We start from the raw sequence: 24,451 nt of genomic DNA, 5'->3' as shown, positions 1-24,451 counted from the left end.
TCTGTCTGCTGCTCACCAAGTGCCAAACCTGAAACAGCTGATGTGTAAACAGGTTTTTGCAGAGCATTGGTTTTCAAAATTGGGTTTGCAATCCCACTGTGGTTTGTGTGTGAGGTCAATGTAATATTATCCTTCAAAGTAAAATTAGATAAAAAGTGACTACGACATGTTTAGGCTGTAAATGTCAGATTTTAAACAAAGCTTAAGGTTGAGCCAATCGCACCGTCATTTTACCTTTGTTTAATGCTTGTTGTTAGACCAGCCTCCACCTCTGTTATTTTGTAGCTCAGAAGCCAGAATTTTAGGAAACACTAGAGTAGAGTGATTTAGGGTCATTTAATGGGGCGCCTCAGTGCCTTTAACCTCCTTCAGGCCTTTCAGGCTCAAATTGTTCCTGTTTCTGTGATCTTTTTGGATTTTAACATGACCCAACAACTTTCCTTCTGACCTTTCCTCTCTTCTTCTCCTGCTCTTTTCACTTGTTATGAAGCTTCTTGCTCAGACATTTCTGTGTCAGCTGTAGATGTTGGTAGAACACATGGTAGCATGTTTATGGGTGTAGGTGTGTGCCGAGTCCTGTGACTTCACCCTTTCAAATACAGAATCTCTCATATGATTAGAACTGCATAAACATCCCGGTGCTGTTTACATTTCCTCGTGTTTTATCTGATACTCTCTATATGGAAGCTGCACAGTTGGCAGTCAGGAGGGAGGATGAAGACAACTTTGTTGTCATGGTTACAGTAATAAGGACTGCTTTAAGACAGCCACAGCGGTGCACGTTCCAATGACCCATTCAGCCCTTTTGCTCTGTAACGTCACACAACTTCCTACTTGGTTCCCAACAGGCAAAACTCATAATTACTGCAGTTACCACAGGGCTTTGTCACACTAACGTAAACACACTGTTTTTCATTTCACTGGAAGAAATTATGTTGTTTTTATTATTATTATTTTTTGTTGAGGGACCTTTTCATTTTCCTCTTTCTGTATTTATTTGGACACATTTTGTGGGGACATTTCTCTTTTAGTGAGATTCAGAGAACAGCAAATTCCCACTCGGGGAAGCTGCAAATTGCGTTTACAAACAAATATTTTGGGCTTGAGCACAAGGACCACTGCCAGGTTTTGTGCTCTGGTGAGCAAATGTTTAGCTTTACTCAATCTGTGTCCCTACTGTAATGTGATTTTTTCCCTGCCTGTGATCTTGAATGTGATGTGACATGAAATGAGAGGTTGCTGCTCATATTGCTGAGCATGCAGTCCGCTGATCAATGGGGGGCCGAACAGAGAGCACCGTGAAGGTGTTAAAAGCCTATATTCTTTACACAAGCCGTTTCTGTCATTCAGTCCAAATTCATCCCACAGTTTGAATATGTTTGTTTAACGGGCAGGACTCTTCTCTGAACAGCTCAGTTCAGTCTGAGTGGGTGTTTTGCCTTCAATCTGCCCTGACATTAGTCGACTCTTAAGATGAATTATTCTGCTCCCCACGGACAAAACCCAGAAAACAAATACCATTTTGAATAGTTTTCCGAGCCTCTAACATCAACCTTTGCTCGGGGCACGTTGGGTGGCCAGCGCATGTGACCTTCTCATAGTGTGGCCCCATAACCCCCATCCATCCCTATTAGAGGGCACTCATCAGGGACAGCAGCCAGAGTGACACACTCCCAGCTGGGTTTCCCAGGAGAAAATAATGTGGAGGGCAGGGAACGATCCCAACGGTGCGCTGAGGTTTGTGTGTGCGTTTGTTCTCTGCAGATAGGACTCTGTGACTCTGAGATATGCACAGGCTCATTAATTAGAGGCTCTCATTATCCCCCCTCAGGCTCCAGACACTTAATCAACACCAAGCTCCCGCTAAGACACAACCATACATGCACTCACACACACAAATAGTCGTCCATCTCGCATATTCCACAGCAGACTAAATTCTGACACAACATCATCCACCAAAACAGCTTTGTTAAAAGAGGTGAATGAATGAATGCTGATGAGGGTTATTTGTTTTCAGTGATGTAGAGAAACAGAGTGGTGGGTGTCATTGCTGTTTAACACTTTTGTTGTTACGGTGTTGTTAAGCGCTTCAAAACAGATTCATCCAGCTGCCATGTCTTTTTATCGATGTAATCTATCAAATATTCTAAATTACATTCCTGTGTTATAAATGTTTCGCCTGACAATAAAGTTTATTAGTATTTAAAGCATAATAATTTATTACGTGTGGCCTTATGTGATGTTTTTTTTTTTGTTCTGTTTTTGCCACACCTGTTAAAGAACAAATATGAAGTTTTACAGTCATGTTATGGTTGTCCTGGCATCTCCACCCCCATTGCACAGCTGCATGCACACAGCCTTGGCAGGTGTTTTACGCTGCAACTAATGCAACCCCATAAAAATGTAAAATACAGTGTATCCCAGACATCCTATAAAAACGCCTTAGTACCTAATTTAATAGTTCAAATACCAGATATGCCATAATATGCATTAATACAAACAGTGGAAACAATCTTTGCAATAAAGCAGGAGCTAACATCAATGGTCTTCCTTAGCTCCGCTTTTTGAGGTAAAGTTAATCAGCGCCAAGGAAAATGAATGGTGCTCCTGGATTGGCTGCTTTGTAAACATCAGTCAATAGCATGTCAAATACCAATCCTGTTTGAATATTTTAGACATGCTGTAAAATAACAAATTCACAAATAGTAAAATTTTTACTACACTCCACAGAAAAATCCACAAAAACCAAACCCCAAATAGGTGGAGGCCCACTCTCTGAATAAATAGCAATCAGGTATTCCATTTGTTTTCATAGCAGATAACTAATTTGTAAAAGCATTTTCTCTAAAGCCGAAAAGCTCTGGCATTTGGATGGTGACCCAATGTGAAACTGCAGAGCAGACACATAAATATTTTACCCAATCTCAAAAGTACTGCAGCAACACAGTTGTTGAGTGATGTAGGTGTGCTGGTGCCAGAACTCTGTTTTTTGAAAGAGATTTTTGTCGCAATAGTCAGTGCCCACAGTGATCAGCTACAGGCAGTTTACCCTCGGTTGGGTGCTGGTTTGCTAGGTCTCCATGCTGCTGCTTTCAGAAAGTATTTCTCCTGACTCCCTAATCTTTACTAAACAAAACTACATTCAAATCTTCATAGAATGTCAAGTCTTTAACTCTGTTTTGGAGCATATGCAGGCATTTTACTGTGTGCATGTATCTATCCAGTTTTAAGTGAGGACACAGGTGTAGATGTTTCTGCTGTGAAATTTATTGCCTTGAAACTCCAGTGCTTGTAATTAAAAGACCATTGTTTATTCTAACAGAGGACAGATCGCACACAAAGACACCCCAGTGTCATGACTTCAAAAGCGAGGGCCTGTGTAGTAATTAATTATGCCTCCAACATTCACAAGAGCAACTAGAGTGAGCTACTCTTCAGTCAGGTTTTTAAAAGCATTGAGTATTTTTTTTTCTTCCCCCCATGAACATCCTCTGTCGTTGGACACAGTTTTCCTTGACGTTTATCCTTTTGGTCAGCTGTGTTGTATTGAATCCATGCAAGCTCCCAAACAAGGACATGCTTTGCAGGTGGAAGAAGCATTAGGTGGTGATGGGCCTTACATGGCTCTAGCTTTTGTAATATTGCAGCTGCTCAACGTACAGCAAAGCCGGCTTCAAAGAGCAGCTCACTCATCGGGCTCCGATCAGAACCTTCAGAAGAGACATTTTTGAGGGCGTGATTGGCACGAACAAGAAAAGGAAGCACAAACGCTCGCACGGCTCCAACTTGTGGAAAATGAAAGAGGCAGTTTTTTGTTTCCCTCTGAAGGCTGGAGTCTGATTTCCTGTGCGGCTGTGATTGGGAAAGCAGAGGCACGCACAGGGAGCCCGCTGCTGTATGGAGATGCCAGATGACAGGCTTCACTACGAAGAGAGGCTGTTGCTTAACGGCGCGCTGAAGTGGCCCGTGATTGGTCCTCTAAATGCCTTCTACGAAGCAACTTCTTATGTATACCTATTTTAGATGTTAGCAGTGTGTGGTTAAAAGAAAATTGTAGTGAGATGCTTAGCATGTCGTGAGAGCCTTTTTTTTTTTTTTTTTACTTTTAGATAAAATTGCATTTTAAAAAAATAAAAAGCTGTGATGCTACTGTAACATTAACCCTGCCCCCTCCCTCTGTGCGCTTTAAGCACTGTGTCAGCTGTGTGTGCATAGGTGTTGTCAAACATTTGTTCCTGTTCATCCATGTGGATCACCAAGTGGACACTCTGTGCACAGCAGGAGTTTGTCCATACGGCCATATGGCATCCTGCCCCCTCCTTCCACTCATTTTTTGTCATCCGCCTGACCCCAAGACGCACTGTGGGACCACGCTGACCCCTGAGAGAGTCAAGCTTATTGACCAGCCCACAGCTCCGTAGAGTCCATTACCTAAACCAATTTAAATCACAAGCCCATTGTTGAAGCTTCTTTATCGACCATTTCCCTAATTCACTTTCATATAGAGTATAAGCTGTTATGAATAGAAATGTTCTGTGTCTTGAAAATATCCTGCACTTTCCCACCTTTTGTCATATTATCACTGCAAATATTTTTTTCATGATTGTTTTTTTGAGTGATAGACTAACACAACATAACCCATACATATTTTCTTCCTTTTTGTTTTTTTAGAGAAAGAAATCTGCAAAATGTAGCAGGGGTATATATTTAGGCCTTCCAAAGCTTTGAAAAAACATCTAGCAGTGCAATTGAGACTGCAGGTAATTTGGTGTACACATTGACCAGTTTTGCACATGTAGAGATTGAAAAATGTTTCCATTCTTCTTCGCAGAATATCTCAAGCGCCATCAGATCATCTAGGGGAGGGTCTGTGAACGTCTGTTCGCATCATGATGCAGATATGATCAAGCTTTACATTGGATGTTGTGCTTAGGGTGCAGCCAATGCTAGTTTTAAACCGGATGTAGCGTTTTGCAACAATTCTACCGCATGTTTCTACATCTGTACTCCATGAACTTGGCCCTTTCTCTTGTATGTTTATAATGTGGCTCTGCTCCAGCACACCTGACTCTTGATGGAATGCTGCCTATGACTTTTCTTTAAACAATAGTTTTCCTTTTCCCGCTTTTTCATAGATACCAGATTTCAGGAGTTAGAGCTGAATAGTTGTTCTCTGAGCAGATCCTCACTGTGGATCTTTGCAGCTTTTCTAGAATTCCCATGCACCTTCAGGTTTCTTCTTTTATTTATCTTCTCCTTGCCAAGCCTGTAAGCAAAGCTGGACGACCATGTATTGGACGGCGTACAGCTGTGCCATACTCTGTCCTTGTCCAAATGATGCGTTGAACAGTGCTTTATGAAATAGTCTACAATTTTATTTTTTTGCCAGGTTAAAGCTCTTCACAACTTTCTCCCAGACCTGTGCGCTCCTTGATGCTTTGCTCACTATGTTCTCTAATGAGGCCGTCACAGAACCATTGTGAAGGTGCCTTCTACCAATTTATGTCAGTTACAGGTTCTTAAGGCTTGAGGTGCACTTAATCTGATTTAGGGATACTAGCGTAAAGTTTGATTTAATACATTATGCATGCCTTTAAAAAGTGGTCTTGAGGGTCGAGTGTATATTATTACTTGTAAAAATAAAAATTGAAAACCCGTTCTCACTCTGTATTTCACTTTACAGTTATGCATCACTTTATTTTCATTACCCTTGAAAATATTCAAAGAAAATACGTTTTAAGTTTGTGGTTGCAATGTGTCAAAGTGACGGGTTATGAATACCTTTTCAGGGCGCTGTATGCAACGCAGTTATTTATTTCCAGTAACTGAGGTTACAACCACTTGACGTAAAAACTAATGAAAACTATTTTCACTCTGTAACTATGGTATCGATCTTGGCCAACAGGCTCTTTCCAGATCAACCTTGTGCTCTGTTTTCAATTCTGTTCAGCCCGCAAAAAAAAACAAAAAAAACCCGTTTTTTTTTAAGCGTGTCAGAGCTTTTCTCTCTCCAGCCAAACAGTGTCTAACAAAAATCCCTGGCAACGTTTTGCATCTGATGGCAGTGTACGGTAAAATATTGCACTGTAAACTGAGTGTGACAGCAGCTCTCAGCAGAAAGAAACAGAAAAAAAAAACTCTGCATGTTTTTTTTTTTGTTTTGTTTTTTTATACATGTCTTCAGCATCCAAGGTTCTCCCTCTTGTGTGAGTTGTGCTTTTTGTGCATGAATTCAATCAGTTTTCACAAAAAGTAACCAAGGGCAGTAGCTTCCATTGATAGAGACGATGGCAGTGTTGCAGTGCAGCATGGGAGTGCAGCACTGTGTATATATTTCAAGTTACTTAAACTGGAAATGGACATTGCAGCATATTGAGCAGATTTCACTTCTACATTTGTCTGCTTGTTTTTTTTTTTTTTTGACTCTGATCGTCCAACTCATGAACCTCCACATGAAACAGAAACTCAAAGCTACTAGCAACAGCAACAATACTCCATCAGGTTTACCTTTATAGAAGGAAGATACTATAATTGACTTATCCAATGAAGTACTTGTAAAAATGTGGACTGTAGAAAAAACAGCAGACTACTAAAAGGGTTCCTCTTTAGAAATATTGTTGATATTTCTAATATAAAATTATGGATAAAGCAGAATGAATGTTCAACCATTACTAGGGATTTTTCAGTTGACTATAGTGGTAAGAAGAGAGTAGCTTACATACACTAATCGTTATCCTGAATGCCACATTTTGAGGGTTTTTAATTTTATTTATAATAAATATAAATATATAACATCTTAACTTGAGATTCTTATTTTAAGCATCACTTGAAAATCTCAAGTAGTGTTTAAAATATGAATAGTGCAGAACTTTGGATTGTTATGAATTTTCTCTAATCCACAGTGACTCGGCTGTACCTTTAGGTTTCCTTCTTGGTCAGAATTGCACAAGTTTATCTTAATTTTCAATGATAATACATTTTAAATAGAAGTGTCTTTCATAACACTCAACATCATTTTGCAAAGAAAGTTCAACTGACTTTGCTGCATGCTGTGACAGTAGGGTTTGAGTATTTTTCAGTTTAAGATCACCATCAGCCTTGGTGGTTTCTGGGTTGAACATCCAAACCAGATTAATTTTCTCTGAAGGTTGCAGTTTGAATCGGGTTAAAATTTGGACACAAGTGGGTAGGATATGTAAAACAGATGAACATTAAAGTAGTGAAATGCAACCTGTTTTCAACCTTTAAATTTATGAACGTTGGCATTTTTCTATAATCTCTGTATCAAGACTAATATCAAAAATAGCCAAATATTAGGCCAAAAAATTTGCAAGTGGTTCATTGATGACAAAAAAAAGTCAAGTCAATTCATTTATTGGTAAATGTGATAAATATCTCCTGCAATTTAGCTTGACATGGAGCTCAAAAGGGACAAGATAATTAATACAGACAAAAAAATGTTCTAAAAAAAAACCCCAATTACATAAATGAATAAATGGATAAAATAGGCATCAATAAAGACCCTAAATAAGATCAAGCTTGCTAAGGAAAGCAGGTAATGAGGGTTTATGAGTGTTCAGGGCTCCCACTGCCTGAGGATATGTACCAAGTACGAATGGATTTGATCTGAACCTAATGCGTTTTAACGCATTAGGTTGCTTGATGGAAATAAAAAATATTGGCAGAGTGAGATGGGCCTTTATATATATATATATATATATATATATATATATATATTTTTTTTTTTTATTTATTTATTTTTTTTTTTTAGAAAAGTCAGCAAACATCTTCTTGGTCTTAAAGACACTTTTAAGTATTTTATTTACGTAGAGGATACTTCAGCTCTCGTTTTATCAAAGTCGATTTATTCCAATGATGAGTATATTTGTAAACCTCGGTCCAATACCATAAATGCCTTGTGGATTTAATGTGTTCATTTAAAGGCACATAGAACTAACTCCAACTGGACTAAACCAAGTTTTAACCTGAGGTTATTTTATGACATTATACGCATCTACACACCATTCTTATGTCAGTCTGCTGTAATTCACAGCCAGTCTCCAGCCTGGGCGGCTCCATCAGCACATTGCGTAAACGTAAGGCGCACTTTTTGGCAACTTGGGATGCCGTCGGCGCTATGACCCTGCTTCCTTCCATCTCCACAGCTCGGCTCCTCTGCTCAAAGTCTGTAAACTGCAAGGCTGGAGGAGCGCAGGGGAGGAAGTCACCAAATAGCTGTAGTTCCAATTTGTTACTGTTGCAGGATCCAGGGTTTTCTTCCAGTACAGCCTCACAGAAATTCCAGGGATTTTTTTTCTTCTTCTCGTGTGTGAGGCTGTACAATCTCCTTCCCGTGAATCTTACCGCCTGTCTCCACTGGGCTCAGTTTTAATTCTTCCTCCACTTCTTCCAAAAGTGTGCATCTACAGCCGGCGGGGGAACGGAATTTGATCACTGTGATGAATATTTTTCCATTTTACGCACGCGTGTCGTCTTCCTATCGTTTTCCACTTTATGCGAGCGGCGTAGGACTGACTGTGCAGCCTAGTTTGAAGGAACAGCCTCGTTTTGAAAAGTTGAAGAATAATCACTCTCTACACACCGTCTGGAACGGTTCTAGAGGCGCCGAGCGCGGCTGAGGAGGGGAGTGGGTTTAACGCGCCGCTCCACTTTGGATTTACGCGTAGGAACCTTTCACCTAAATATTACCAGTCTACACTAACCGGGTCTGTGATTTACATTTCCTCAAGTGTGGATGTAACCCGAGGTATGATTTGCCCAACATGAAATAAAAGAAGAAGAAGAAAGAAAAAAAAAAGAGAGAAAACTGCCGCAAAGCTGAGACTCGATCGCACACCATCATGCACCACTTCTTGGGAAAAATTTGCTGCAAAATCGAGGGAAGTAGAGCGGCAGCATGACTTGTGCTCTGGATTTCTTTGAGTCTACATTCCGTTCTCACACAGCCTAATATCTTAATGCTGTTCCATTTTGGTTTACAAATATGATGAAATGGCAGCCCCGGAAGAAGGTGAGTGATGCTGTTTCTAGTTCTGGTCGTAGATAATCTTCCTCAGGTTAATCACAAGTTGGAAAGACGGATCAGAGCAGAAACCAGAGCTCTGCTGTTTTAAACTCCTCACTATATGGAAAGCAGTTTGTAGAATAAGTTTCAGTTTAACATTTTGTAAGCTAATTAGTGTGAATTAGTGTTGCCACAGGAGTGAAATGCTTTTTCTCTTCGCCTAATGTGATACCTAAGATTAATTGCTCATAACATGTGGTTTGAAATTGATGATCCTGTATTATTTAATGTGTTCGCCCTTTACACTCTGACCTGTACGTAAATGTTTTGTCTGTCCTGCACTTCTGTTTATCACCAGAGAGCCAGTCTAATCTGTGCTAATCAAGCCATCAGTGATTAATGCGTTTGGAAGGGAGCTTGTGGCACTGTTGGCACACAGCCTACACTGTGGAAACCAATGTCCAAATTGAAGAATAACTTTAGCAACGAAGGCAAATCAGCTAAAGAAGTCCCACCATTTTCACACCTAAAAGTTTTACAACGAGCTGACACCCTCTCTTTATTTTATTTCCTAGACAGCTTATTATTATTGCGTGCATTGCTCTCACTGTTACCTATGGTTTGGCTTTTTTCCCCTTTCAAGTCTTCTTGTTTTTGCTGTCTTCTGTTTCTCGATTTTCTTTTTTTAAAAAAAGCCCTAGAGTATTACAGCATGGAAAATATTTGAAAATCATCTGGGGTCTGTAAAGGGAGAAAAAAAAATAGTAGCACAAAAATGCTTATGTTCTGCCTTTCTACCACTAGGGGGCACCTGCCTGACAAGGAATAGTCCTCAGCTTAAAAGGGAGGAAGTACTAAACTGGTCACAAGAGAGGAAAAAAATACATGCATGAGTGACTCCTTTTGTTCATTTGTCAGCCCGTTTATGTATTATTGTAACTCCTCTTGTTACCAAGCTCTGTGTTAAGCACCAAGTATAAACACTGGCAGGACTTTTTCTTTGTGGCCCAGTTTTTCTTTTCTCTTTTACTGCTTAACAGTAGCATGATGGTGATGGTCTGACTTTTTTTTTTTTTTTAAGTGTGGGACAGGAAAAACAGACCACTATTAACTTATTACAGAAACAGAGCAGTGACTTGAACTACAGTACGCAGCTGTTTCCCGAAATAATCTCTTTACATTGCATGTTCAACATCAAGCGTTATTAACGCACATAATCTGATCCTAAGAGATGAGATAAAAGTCAGCTATTAGAAACCAAGCTTCTCCATGCCACATTATCAACAGAGAAAGTATAACTGTGAGCATGTCTTAATAATTTCTCCAGCTGTGCTCTTCCAGAGTCATCCATGAGACCCCCCTTTGAGGGCTAAATGCCTTTCCTCGCTGCAGGAGCTGGGGTGTTTTTTAAAGCCTCGCTGCAGTGTGCTCAACTTGAAAATATCTTGAAAGTAACACAGTGTTTTATCCACAGAGCATTTCTGATATAGAGCTGAATAGAGCTTATCAGAATGCACATATTGGTGGCTATCGTCTAGGCAGGGACAGGACGGTGAAAATGTATCGCAGATTTTTTTTAGTTCTGTTTTTGTTTATTTGTTGCATTTAAATGTTTCGCATCAAACACATTTAATGCCAAACAAATTTATCTGGTGTAAGTATAAAGCAGATTCATATGAGGATTTCAAATAAGAATTTAATTTATTAAGGTGAGAAACACAACCCAAACCAACTTAGCCCCTATGGTTAGAGATTAATCAAGTTAAAGGGTTTTCAGGCAAGAGTGAACTATTGTAGGTCACTGTTGTAGGTCATGTTTCAGCTTCTCAGTCAGATTTAATTCTGGACTTTGACTGGACCACTACAAAAGCTTTTTTTTCTTTTTTTTTTTGAGTCGTTGAGAGGTCAGATCTACTAATTTGCTTCAGATCATTCTCTTGCTGCTTAACTCAAAGGTTCTTCAGCTTAATTCAACAAACTGCTGGCTGGATATTTTCCTTAGGTAGAGGGAGCCAATTATTGCAATTTATCCAGATCTTGAAGCCCTGTTGCTCCAGATCATCACTCTACCGTCACTGGGTTTAAATGAGTGATGTTCATTTTTGTGAAACTCTTTGTTGGTTTGCATCCAAATGCAACAGGATGAATTCCTTCCAAAAAGTTAAACCTTTGTCTTGTCAGTCCACAAATTGTTTTCTCCAAAGTATTTGGGGTTATTAAGGTTTCTTTGGCAAATGTGAGATGGACCTTTGTGCTATTTGTGGTTAGCAATGTTTTATTTTTTTCTATGATGAAACTCCGATAGATTTCCTTTTTCTCCAATCATTTTCTTATTGTTGCATCATTAACATTGACCTTGTCTGAGGAAAATGAGACCTGCAGTGCACTTCTGTGTAATAGTCACATATTAACCCAATGCTGCTATATGTATAAGCACAAATACAAAAACATGGCCAGGCAACATTCAATATTTGAAATAGTTTGCCTTGCAAATCATGTTTGCATGCATTTTTGTGTACATCTGACCTTGTCACTTAGTCAGATGTGACTAAGATGTCAGATATAGCGTCCAGGGCTATAACTTGTTCATAGCCATGGATGCTGAATAGAAACATTTTCCTCAAGACTGAATTAAAAAGAAAAATACCCATTGTGTTCAAAATCCAAATAAGCTATTCTTTTAAAGCCCTGGGCTCCAGCAAAATGCACAAAATAACAATTCACAAAAGATCTTTGATTTTTTTTTTTTTTTCCCTATTGTTACTTCTTCTTTATTAGCTTTTTAATATGTCTCCACACTGCACTTGTAGACTGGTCTGAATCGATAGGAGGTGTTGGAGAATCATATTGATTCAGCCTGAGTGTCCAGTCCACCTCCTCATAATGGATTACACAAATGAGTCAAAATTCCAATTGTCGAACGTCAAACAGATGAGAGCAATTCTGCTAATGCTGCTGGCAGAAGCCTTGTCTGTTCTGGAAGTAGAACAAGAATTAAAGTGTATGATTTACACACTTTTCAATAAATTCTAAGCAGCTGAGATTACCAAGAAAGGCAGTTTCTGGGGGTAAAACTAGAAGAGAGGCTGTGTGCTATTGCCATAGACAGAGGTTAGGGAGAGATTATGCTCAGTGTTTCTGTTTTTGAGCTATGTACAGCTCACTTAAACTGTTCTGTTTAAGAGGTGTGCATTGCTTTGCAAAAGCATTCAAGTGTCCTTCACATTTTGTCACATTACAGCTACAAATGTCCATGAATTTCACTGGAACTTATGATGAACCAGCAAAACGTAATGTGTAATTGTTCAGGGGAACAAAAAGGACATATAACTTTTAAAATTTTTTGCTAATCAAAATCTGCAAGTGTGCCCTGCATTTTTATCTACTCCTTTATTCTACTCCTAACTCAATGCCTTGTTGAACCACTTCTCTTTACTATTACAGGAACAGATCTTTGATTATTTTTCCATTAGCTGTTCACATCTACCTTTAACCATCTTTCCTTGCAAATGTAATGCAAACTTAGTCAAATTGGATTTAGGTCTGTGCATTGACTAGGGCATTCTAAGACTTAAATATGCTTTCATCCAAACCAGTGATGTCGAAAGTCAGTCCTCAAGAACCGGTGTTCTGGATGTTTTAGATGTTTCCATGGCTCCACACACATTGAATGAGTTGTTTGCAGTCTTTTGTAGGACTTAATAACATGCTTAGAAGCTAATTCAACCAATGAAATCAGGCACATCTAAAACATGGAGGACACCAGACCATGAGAATTGTAACTCTGGCTGTAATAACCCCCCTTCCGATGCATGATGCTACCACCACCATTTCCTGCTGTAGGAATGGCACGTTCAGGAGTGATGTGTTAGCTTTCCACAACATAAGACTGCAATTTTGAGCCTCTGAGTTGATTCTCAGATTATCTCTCTCCTTGTATGTCTCATCAAATACCAACTCATGTCACACATTTTAATGTTTTTTTAGGTTAAGGTTTTAAACTTTTTAAACATTCTTTTTTGTCCACTTCAATGATCAGTACTGAACTGTTGGATAATACCTTAATGAAATACTTTGAAGCTTGTTGTTGTAACAACATAAAATGGAAATTATTGGAAGAGGTTTGCATACTTTTTCAAAGCATTGTATTTGTTATTAGGACACTTAAGTATGTATTTACTTGTGTAAATACATACACTTAAGTTGCAATAGAAAATACCTTGTCCTGACTAAAGTTTAATTTCTGGCTTCGTGTGTTTTCATTTTGTCACTGGAAATCATTGCAAGCTGCTTTTTCTCTGCTGTTTGAAATCTTAAGATTGAGGTTTACCGTGTTTTCAAATCCTTACCTCAATGCTATGATGAGGCAAATTGCTAAAAAGCCATTTATGTATGGAGAGATCTCATATTACAAATTCAGACTCTGTCTTCACTTTGGGGTTCCATGCAAGCCACTCAAAAGAAAGTTTGCTTTTTTTTGTGGTCATACCAGATGTTTTTGTGGGCTGCACACAGTTGACATAGCATCTTCTCACCTGAGAGAAACAGGATGGACAACTCGAGTTTTTCTAGCCAGACTTTCTGGGAATGTTTTAACCATCAGTGGTTGCATACTTATATCTCTGAGAGCGTTCATTGGCATATTACCTTAGGGATTTTTTTTTTTTAACGCTGCTTCTCTTTGATTTTTTTTCCTTATTGTTTTACTATGAAGGGGGGTTATCACTACCTCCGGTGCTCCATCAGCCCCTGTGACGTCTTATTGCTAGCAGCAGCACAACAGGTTTTGGCATGCATTTACAACAGGAAGAGAGAGCTGACTGTGAAGTGCGTTTCTGGAGGAAACACATCTGAGGAAAGGAGAATGCTGGCAAAGCTGTCCCCTGAGGGAGGGAGGACAAACCAATGGGAAGCTAAGAGAGTTCTGTCCAAAGAGTGAGATGTGTCGGGTAACAAATTAATGGGGGCTAGATTGTAGGATTGCAGGAAATGGGGAGTTAGTTAGTTGGATATTGCAGAGAAGAAATGGGATTTCTGTAAAGCTGGAGAGACTGATAGAATTTGAGATGGTTGGACTTCTAGTAAGGGAAAATGGAGAAGTGTTTGAGGCTCAGGGAATAAGATGGTGCAGGTGATAGAGATTTGGATTTCAGGAGTGAGAGACCCTAGAGGAATGCAGCCGGGATAATTAATGATGTGGAGTGATAGCACCTGCTGTTCCTGATGCTGCACAGTATTTACGGCCCAGCGTGCCAAGTGGAACGGGATGTGGACGCGTAGCCGGCCCCCTGGGCCACTTTCTCTGGGCATGCAAAGGTAGGGTGGTGGGAGGGTGGAGGATTGGGTCAGGTAAAGAGGGCAGTGAGGTAGGGTGGGGTTTGTCGCATGGGGAACATTAACTCAGCAATTCAGCAAAAAAATTATGTGCTGTACTGTTAATACCACGCCATTGGCTTCCTTTGGGAAAGCTGGACAAGGATGTAGGACAAAAAGAAGAGCGTCCTGTAAAGCCAGGCTTCCCTCTCTCTCTCCGTAATGTAGTAGCCTGCAGAATTCACATTCAGTCATATGCCCACCAAAGAACTTGGGAGCCCGCTGCCAAAATACAGCAGGAGAGACTGTAGTGACGAGGCCATTCTGTGCTCATTTATCCTTATTTTTGGTGCTGGCACTGTACATGTTGAAATGGATTTTTGGAAAGAAGATAAATACAAAAATTGATTTATGCGCATAGTTGTTTCTTTGTAATGTTTTCCACCAGGCCTATATGCTCAGATTTTTTATTTGCTACTTATTTCCTTTTCCTCTGAGTGCTTTTCTTTCAGCAAATGAACCCGAGCTGGAGTTTATTGAGGTCACTGTTCCAGAGGTATGGTCAGCTTCTCCTGAGGCTTGGGAGGGGCCGGCCCTTAGGTGTTTCTGGATTGAGTATAGCAAACTTGACTTGACGGACCACATGAATTGGAACACATTTCCTTGTTCCACGAGGTGGAAAAGTCGTCTTTAAGATTTAAGCACTGTTCTTTTTTTCTGGTTAAGCTTCTGTATTATGTACTCAGTCTTCCATACAGCCAGGAGAAGCAGTGTTTCAGACTGAAGATGGATATAGTATGTTTGGAATGAGGACTGCCAGCGGCAATAAAGCCACATCTCTTCAGCATATGGTCTGAAAAACATGCATACTTTTCCTTGTTTCACAACATTTATCAGCGTACAGCTGCCAAAACCGCAGTTCCTACATTCCTGTGTAACTCCACACTGGACTGTTTCCAGTGGCCCAGACGTTGTATCAGTTCTGGCCCAGCAGCTGTTTCCCCAGCCAAGGCCAGAGCGTTTTGTGACAGACGCTCATTTCTAGTGTGCTCTGAAGACTGACTCTGATCCAGCCTGGGTGGAGTCGTGAAGAGCACCACTAATACCCCCCCGCCTTATTCTGATGCTTCCAAATCCCACTAATGCTATCTATTCTTTTGTCAGAGATGGGATTCAAAAGCCCTTCTTTGAAGGATCAATTTTTCAGAAGTGTGTCCATAGATAGCTGTTGCCAGGACTGACTGTTCCTTTCCATGGATTGATGCTCAGATGGGACACCCAAGTGGTCAGCGTCTTGTCCTGGAGGAAATTATTTATGATTATTGAACAAACATTAACGCATGGCTACATTAAGTGTGGCATCTTCTTACATTAAGATGATGTTGCTCTTTTTTGCTGTCTTGCGATAAATATATAGAAAAGCACATTAACAAGGTTTAAATATGGAGCAATGAAAATCAAGTCATGTCATGTCTTAGAAGTACAGTGTCACTTTCCACTCCTTTCTGCATAGGCTGTGTGTGTTGGGATCAAGAGTTTGGAATACACAGTTTTCTGATGCGACAGGATCAGGTTAGTGTACTTTTCATATAAAAGGATTGCCTGACCATCTAATTGGGATGACCAATCATTGTACGTTTATTGCTATAGTGAATTTTCATTAAATCATTGTAAGAATAAATTTTTTTTGTGATAACAGAAACTCGACATCAGAGGTCCTCAAATCCAGACCTCAAGGGCCGATGTCCTGCAGCGTTTAGATGTGTCCCTGTTCCAACACACCTGAATCAAATGAGCTATTCCTGAGTATGCAGTCAGGTTCGCCAGAGTCGTGGTAACGACCTCATTATGTGACTTGGGTGTGTTGAAGCAGACCCGAACATCAGAACATCTGCAGAACATCAGCGCTTGAGGTTTTGATGTCAAGACTTCTGCTCTACATGATATTTGTTAATCCCCAGCACTGAAAGTATTATTGGGGGTTATGTTTGCTGTTTACTCAGTTGCTGGTTTCATCAAATCTACAATAAGTATTATTCAAGAATATGATCGAAATCGATATAGTATCAATTTAGTATCGATATAGTATCCTCCAGTATCCAGTATTTGTGTTTGCATGGCTCTGCCTACAGAGATGCTCAGTAGCAAATGCTGAGGTCCCTGGAACATGGAACAGATTGTTTTAGTCATTCTCAATTTCGCTGTGGCCCAGCTGGCTCTGTTTCGCTTCAGTTTTTTTTTTTTGCCACGCTGGACATGATGTGAGTCGAAAACTGCTTGCTGTAAAATCCAGCAGAAAGGAATTAGAAGCATCCCAGAGTACAACTATGGACTTGTGAGATGGGGTGAATTTATATCAGGCATATTTTGTGATGTTTATGGTATCCATATGTTTATAGCTGCTGCGCGGTGCCCACCAGGAGTGTTTTCTTATCCACAGTGGGCTTGTTTCCTGGGGGAGATTCATGATTTCATCATACTTGACAAGTCAGACAGACAAGTGGTGACTGACAGGCACACTTAGATGGATTCAATAATGAGAACTGCACCACAAACCGCTGTGGTCCACCCCCCACATCTCTCATTCACAGATTGCATGCCTCATAGATTTTATATATTTAACCAATATTTGTTCTGTAGGATAACAGAGATCAGCATTACTGTGGCCCCTCAGTTCAAACCAACCATGTTCCCTGCTGCAGAGCACGTTTTGGCTCATTGTGCTTAAACATGCATCCTCTAATATGTTTAAAATTGTCCCTTTTTTTTTCTTGAATTGCTGTTTTATCCCATGAAGTCATTTCTATTGTAGTGTCAGGTTGAACATAATTGATGGAAGCAGTCAGTGATAGTGAAACACTTCCTCTTCTGTCCATCACCCAGCCCTCTTCCCTCCTCCACCACTCTTATCTTGATCTATATTGCTGTGAGTGGGGTCAGAGGTCACATTAGAGCATGTAGAGAGTTCTCCAGTTGGCTCTGGGAAATTTTAATGCTCCATCCTCTCTTTGCAGTTAGAGGTTAAAGAATGTTACAAGAGCCATCCAGACAAGTACAACACAAAGCCTTTAATTGAAGTTTTCTACTAGCCACTGTGACGGATGATGCTTGCATTAAAATGTCTGAGCATCAGCATAAAATACAGTGGAAAGCTGACATTTTCTTCCATCTTAAATACAAGAATCATTAATATTTTAATAAGATTATTTAAATGAGTATATCCCATCGTTGATAAAGTTCACCTAAACGGTTATTAGTAAGTGGCCCTATTAATCAGAAGTGGCCCTTGTGTTATCTCTGAGGGTCCATTCACACCAGCCCTGAGTAGTTCTCTTTAATTGAACTTTAGTTTGTCTAGGGAGTCTGGTTTGTTTGATGTGCAATCAAGATCTGATGCAAAATAAAGAAGTGAACTCGGCTCCACCTTAAAACCAAGGTCTTGATTCAGTTGAAGTGAAGATGTGAAGGTGAACAGTTTGATGAAAGAGTTTGGTTCGTTTGACACAATGCAGTGTGAAAGTGAACTGCACCAGCTGAAAATGTACCAAATACGGAAATGTAGGTCCCCAATTTAACAAAATGTAAAAACAAAATCAATATATGATATTGTTTCAGCTTCAAAGACAAGTATAAAAAAAGGCCGGTACATAATCTCTCCTTAGAACAATTTGGCAGAATGTTGCCGTTGTCCTGCAGCAATGTTGTGAAATTATCCTCGCTTTTTTTGTACTGGGCAATAGACTTTAGCTTTATCTTCTTTGTCTTTCTCTGAACTATGTTATCTTATTGAGTTGCTGAAAAGGCTGTTTCCTCTATAATAATAGAATGTAGTTGTACTATCAAGTATGGGATCAAGTTCTGGTTCAGTTCAGATCCGAGAGTACTGAACCAGCAAACTGAAACTTGGACATGTTGTATTTTATGCAGACAGAATGTTTCTGGTTTGTAGCTGCTGAGCTGCACAGGTTTTCCAGCAGTGCCCCGGAGACATCATTGTAACACAGCTATGCTGGCTGGCATGTGGACATGTGAGATTCTCCACGCCTGGTTCTCTCCATGAACATGACTGTGAGTGTCTATCAGGCTCTGACCAGCTGTCTCAGCCTGAACATACATGCCTTCATCCAATCCTTTAAGCAGTGCAGCTGAACTTCCACAACAACTTCCTACCTTGAAGTATTGGGTTTCATTTTCTTTCAGACAACTGGGACGGCGTAATATTTATAGCATTGCAAAGCACACAAGCTCAATGGTGATCATGAAATTCATATGACCTCCTCAAGTGCTCTGCAGCATAACCGGTGCTGGTTCGAGCTAAGCTGTTGACACTTAACGGCGTCAGATCTATTTCCTCAGCTTCTGCCACCCAGTTCCCTCATTACTCCATGCATGGATTGTGTTGCTGCTCCGAGCTAACAGAGCTGGGCCCCAGGCGGAGCAGGTGCTGGCTGCTGTGATGGCACATGGGCACGCTCTTGGGAGAAGGGTTGGCTGCGTGCAACTCTCGGGGAAACGGCAGCCCGATGTTGTTTGATGGAGAAAGAAAAGCTGTTGTGCTGGTTGTACTCTGTGGTTGAGCAAGCAGGTATTCAAAATTAAAGCATGCCTCTGTGTGTCGGTGTGTTCGCAGTCCTGAAGGAACAATTTAAAGCTGTTAAAGTCTTGTTGACTTCCAGCCTCTTCACAATGCTGGAGTTTTTTTTTTCTTCTGCCATTTAATCTTTTGAAGTGGGTCTTTAGGCACTGGAGTTGAATTCCCATTGCTGTTTTTGTTTCATATTTAAATGAAAAAAAAAACATATATAAAAAGGCAACAAACGTCTAGCTTCCATACAAACACTGCTAAGGTTTTCAAAATAGCCATATTTAATTCTACATAGGAATGAAGCCATGATTGGGATCTTACCAGATATCTGAAAAAAATGAAATGAACTGAATCAAGTTATTTTCTAGTCATACTGACTTTTCAAAGCGATATAAACATGTTCCTACAGTCATATCGGTTAATAGAGATGTGCAGTATGACTGCAGACATAACTCCCAGCCGCATGATTACCAGTCTATTCCAGACATTAATGTAATAGTTAAAGAACTCTGAATATCACCAACTCAAAAAAAATGTTTCTCATAAAGTACAATAAGATGTTTTAATCCATAGCCTTTTATAAATTAAGCTCATTTGGATAATATGGACATTTTTTTCCGGGAAGGTGAAAATAAGAATATGGAAAAATATTTATATTTTTAGACTTTATTCCAACTTCCATTGTCTAAATGTTGTGTCCTTAGATCCTTCATTATATCCCTACTTCTGTTGTCCTTTCCTTCCTATCTTTTTCTCTCCTTTTGTCCTTCCTTTCTTTTGCCCTCCTTCCTTTTGTCTCCGTCTTTTGTTCTTCAAATTCTTTTTCTTCTGCCATCATTCTGTGCTCCCTCATGTCATCCCTTCCTAACTTGTACAAGTACTTCTTTCTGTCCTTTGTGTTTCCAACTTATTACATCGTTCTATTCCTGTCCAACTTTCCTTTTTCCTATTATTCTTTCCTTGTTTGCTCCCTTGTCTCTGTCTTCTCTGCCATCTCTTCTTCTTTCACTTCTTTCTTGTGAGCTCACTGCCTTCCCACTTTACCTACGTCATGTCCTTTCTTCTTACTTTCTGTTTCTTTAATGCCTTATATCTTATCCTCCTTCTTCTATGGCCTAGGTTCTTTCCTTCCTTTCTTCTTAGTGCCTTTTTTCCTAAGTGCCTCTATTCCTCTTCTGTCCTGTTATTCTTGTTTACCATTTTTTCTGTCTTGTTTTTGTCCTTAATTCCTTCCTTGTCTCCTACCTATTTCCCATCTGTTCTTTCTTTTCTAAATGCATTGACAAAAAAACCTTGTAGGACAAAAAACCTTATATTTTAGGCACTTTTTGTCCTTAAAAACCTTACAGGTGTTTTGGGAATCCATATTTAAAGCCTGCTCAGTTCAGAAAAGTGATTTTGTTGTGAACATGAGCATTCTCTCCCAGAAATTTTACATGGAAAATGTCAAGACATTTTAAACATATTAAGCAATTTTAAGTAAATATAATGATTACTTCATTGAAATCCTCAAAACATAAACTACACAGCTTTGTTCTCAGCCCAAACGTCACAGTCCTGAATCTATCCTATTGATAAATGTGTTTCTTAGTAATAAATCTTTACACGTCTACCACTGTGGTCTGACCCAATCCGTATTCATCCCTTTATAAAGCAAAAATAGCAAATAGCAGATGCATCGATGACGACCCTTTTTTCCCACTGTTTTGTTGAGGAAAATAAAACTGAGTTTGCATTTGTCATGCATTTTTTATCAGAGTTCCAGACAAATCTATACAGTGTTTGATGATGCTCTTGTTATTCCACAAGAAAAAAAAAAGTTGAACAATAGCAGAAATTGTCTACACCATTTTGGGGGCACTGCTTCTGTGCTCTGCACACACAACAAAAATGTTCCATTGAAAATGTAGTTTGTTAATCTTCTGAGCCATGTGTGGCAAACAGACAGATGGACTGGCGGCTTGACAGATAATAGAGCCGTGAATGTGGCAGACTATTCTCCTTCTGCGACACCTCTTTGACTGCTATCACAGCCACTTGTCCCAGTTCCCATAAAAAGAGCTCCAGTCGGTTCCCTGTCCCCGTTTCCTGTAGTGACGGAAATTGTCGCACCAGTGCTGGACCCGTTCCTCCCAGACTTTCTCAAAACAACCTCGCACAGGATATTTTTCCACACCTCCTCCTGCCATTCACATGCCAAGTTGTTGCAATCAGACAGCATCTCTAAGGAGTGCCCTGTTTAGGAAATTAGGGTCAAGCGGTCCTGTTGGAGGGTCTGTTTCTTTTCTCGGCTTGTGTGGTTGTGAATCCTGGGGGATTTGCGATCGGATTTTAATCGGAGCTTCTTGAGATGACAGGCTGTCTTGAAAGCTGATTAGAATATGGCTTGAGATAATTAACCAAAGATTTTTTTTTTGTTCCATCTATCTTTGTGTAATCTAATTACAGATGGTGGTTTTCCAGTTCCTATTAAATGAAATGTAACTGTTCCCATGAGGCGTTCATGCACACCTTCCTCCTCCTCCTGGTCCCATCATCGTCACAAAGCTGTGCCAGAGTTAACAGATGGAACATTAGGGGCAGTCGAGGAGTTTTATCTGTGTTTTGTGGCTTATTTCATCTGCTGCCGTAAAATTTCTCAAGTGTTTGTTAAATGTGCTGAAAATAGTGTTTCATATGATTTCCTTCTGTAGGTGTTTTGGTGCTTGCATGCAACAATCAGAGTTTGATTATGGCCGGTTTCCATAACCGGATTTAGAAAAACTTGCGTCTTTACTAATTTTGGCTGATTCCAACTTCCTTTATTTTTATCCTGCCTTCTTACTGTGAACGTTCATTAATTATTTATAATAGGAGCAGAGACAGTGTCATGTATGTGAGAGATGAGTAGCTGTGAAACAGGTTTTACATATAAAGAAAGACGAAACGATCACAGAGTTCACATTTTATACACCTTATTGTCTTGAGTTGACTTACAATGGTATAAACATAAAATTCCCGGGAGCACAAACAGTGTTGGGTTGCTCAGTTGGGAGAGTGGACACACCATGTGCAGAGGCTGTATTTGCTGAAGCAGTTTTCCTGAGTTTGACTCCTGGTCTCAGGACAATCGTTGCATGTCTTCCCCTTCTCTGTCCACCCTCTTTCCTGTCAAATCACAGTTCACGAAAGGTCACTGGCGCCAAAAAATTGTAAAAAATAAAATTGTGTGTATCCCTGTTGTGGTGACGTTCTAGCCAGATGTCCGAGTCACTTCTACTGGCTCTGGTCGATGTGGAGAAGCAGTGGCTCTACTCTGAGTCCCTCCTGTATGACCAAGCTTCTCACCTTATTTCTTAAAGTCGCAATGTTACAAAATGAACAAGTACCTTTCACCAAGCTTCGCATGGTTCTGTGCTACTCTGACGTCATTTTAATCATTTCTCTGATGCTGAAAAAAGCTTCCACCAGTAACGACTTCCGCACTGAAGATTAGTGTTAGTGCAATGTAATGTCAATTGCATATTATATGCTGTACAGTGTGCTTACCAATCGGAAAAAGATTGTATTTTTAATTTGTATCTGGTTGTACACAGATTAGACCAATTGAGCTAAAAATCATCTGACTATAGACAGCAGTCTTACTCACTGTGCATATGTAAATAACCTTTACTCTATGCTTTAATTATCCTGGACAGACAAGTCAACTGTTGCTACATCTTGTAACTGAGCCATGTTATTACCCTAAGAAACCACAAACTCCAGACCATTTTAGTTAGAGAAAGGACTTGAATCGTAATTATGAACAGATGGTAACCCTCTGTTACTTTTTACTGTCGCCCGGCTTTCCACTGGCCTTATTCTTCTGGCTTCTTTCCAAATCCCTTCTATCTTTGTTCCAAACTTCCCGGAATGAAGCAAACTTCTTCATGCTGACGTGCCCTTTTGTTTCTGCTTGTTGAATATCTGAGCAGCTCTTGTCATGCAGGCTGATTGGAAAGATCAAGAGCTGCTCCTCGATGCAGTCTCTTTGTATAAGAGAAGTGAAAGGCCAAAAATGCAATTCAAGCACTTCTTTCCATCTTCAGAGATGACACTCATATTGGCGCCAACATCACGCTTCCCCCGTCATCTTTTTTTCCCCCCTTCTTTACTCTCTGCTGAAATTCAAACCCTCATCTGCCTTTGCACATCCTCTGTTCTCCATCTCTACGTCTCTGTCTCTTAGGAAGAAACAGCCCTTAGCTGTAAATTGGCCCATTTCTCACTTTTCATTTGCGAAAGTTGCGGCAGGTAAAAAGTGAGTGGTGGAGCGGGGAGAAGGTGCTAGCCAAGCACGCTGGTTGAAGTGGGAATTCATTAGCGTTCCTGGTTTGCTGAAACAAAGCAGAAAGGTTCCTCATTCCGTACCGCATTTCACTGTCAGCCCGTCGGTTCGTGTACACCAGCATCTTCTACACAGGGCCATGAAATTAAACAGAAGCAAGAATTTAACACTGAACACTCGGCAGCACAGCAGGCTCAACAGTTTCCCAAGTGAAGAAAAAATATCAGGACATTTCCATTATCCTGCACTGGTGTAAGCCCGTAAAAGCATAAAATTAGATATCTGTGGAGCATAAAATTAATTCTGAGACCTCCTCAAAAGGTCAAATGATATTTTCAAACTAAAGCCACGATTAGCTCCTTGTTTGACATACAGTGTTAATACTCGGTAATAAGTTAGCCTGTGTGGAATTGGTATGGCCACTCACTCTAATCCAGCTTTGAAGTCTTTTAATTCTGTTGTGACCTACTAAGGATTACTGATGAATTTTCCATATTGTTCTGACGCATACATGTAACATTTTAAACATGAGTGGATATGCCACTTTGGCAGTCTGGGTGTTTTCTCCCCAGTTCCCACTTTCTACTGTCACAGATTAGAAAATTCAGCCCTTATCAGCCATTTACAGTTATGTCCTTGTCTTTCCTGCTGTCTGAGCACTAGACAGCAGTCACTGTAATGCCAAGATTTTACAGTGACTTTAAATTGTCTTCTATGTCTGATATTACCAATTAGGGGGGGAGTAAGCACTGCTTGCATTATTTGAACAACTGTCTGGGTGTATTTACAAGAAAAATTTAGATTCTTACCTTAGCTCTGTTTTCCAAAAGGCTGCTGCCGTTTCCAAATCTAGTACATGATGGGAGATGGGCCATGGCAGAGAGCGCAAGCTCAAAAGGATAAAACAGAGCAAATACATGGTAACATTGTCAGTCTTCCTGTTAGCTGCTTTAAGTCTTGCGCTCTCTCTCACACTCTTAATGAACCACAGACATGTCTTTACATGATGGAGAAAATAGTTTCCTGTAAAATGACCTCAATGATACTGAACAACTTTGAATCTTCTTGATTCAAGGTTGTTGAATGAAGAAGATTGGTGGTGTCGATTCACATGGCAGGAGAAACGCATCATATTCAAACTGATTTCACTCACTAACATTCAGATGTCAGGCTGGAAATGTCAAAACAAAACCCTCTCAAGTCCAAAAGTGCGTAGTAAACA

The 24,451-nt window shown here is 40.0% G+C and overlaps 1 protein-coding gene across 3 annotated transcripts in view; it reads left to right on the top strand.

The window, feature by feature from the left end:
* Positions 1-24,451, top strand: part of LOC114154497 (tetratricopeptide repeat protein 28) — a 236,403-nt gene that overhangs the window by 64,832 nt on the left and 147,120 nt on the right. The window contains exon 1 of one of the 3 annotated variants that reach the window (XM_028033628.1): positions 7,786-9,031. The exons of the other annotated variants lie outside the window; for them this stretch is intronic. Coding sequence (XP_027889429.1) covers positions 9,005-9,031 — 27 coding nt within the window. The 5' untranslated portion in view covers positions 7,786-9,004. Of the gene's footprint in view, positions 1-7,785; positions 9,032-24,451 lie in introns of those variants that run through there. 3 annotated transcript variants of the gene reach the window in all.

Source organism: Xiphophorus couchianus, chromosome 12 (genome assembly GCF_001444195.1).
Source record: "Xiphophorus couchianus chromosome 12, X_couchianus-1.0, whole genome shotgun sequence".
Lineage (NCBI taxonomy): Eukaryota > Metazoa > Chordata > Actinopteri > Cyprinodontiformes > Poeciliidae > Xiphophorus > Xiphophorus couchianus.
The sequence above is the reverse complement of the archived record's forward strand: the minus strand, read 5'-3'. Positions and strand labels throughout refer to the sequence as shown.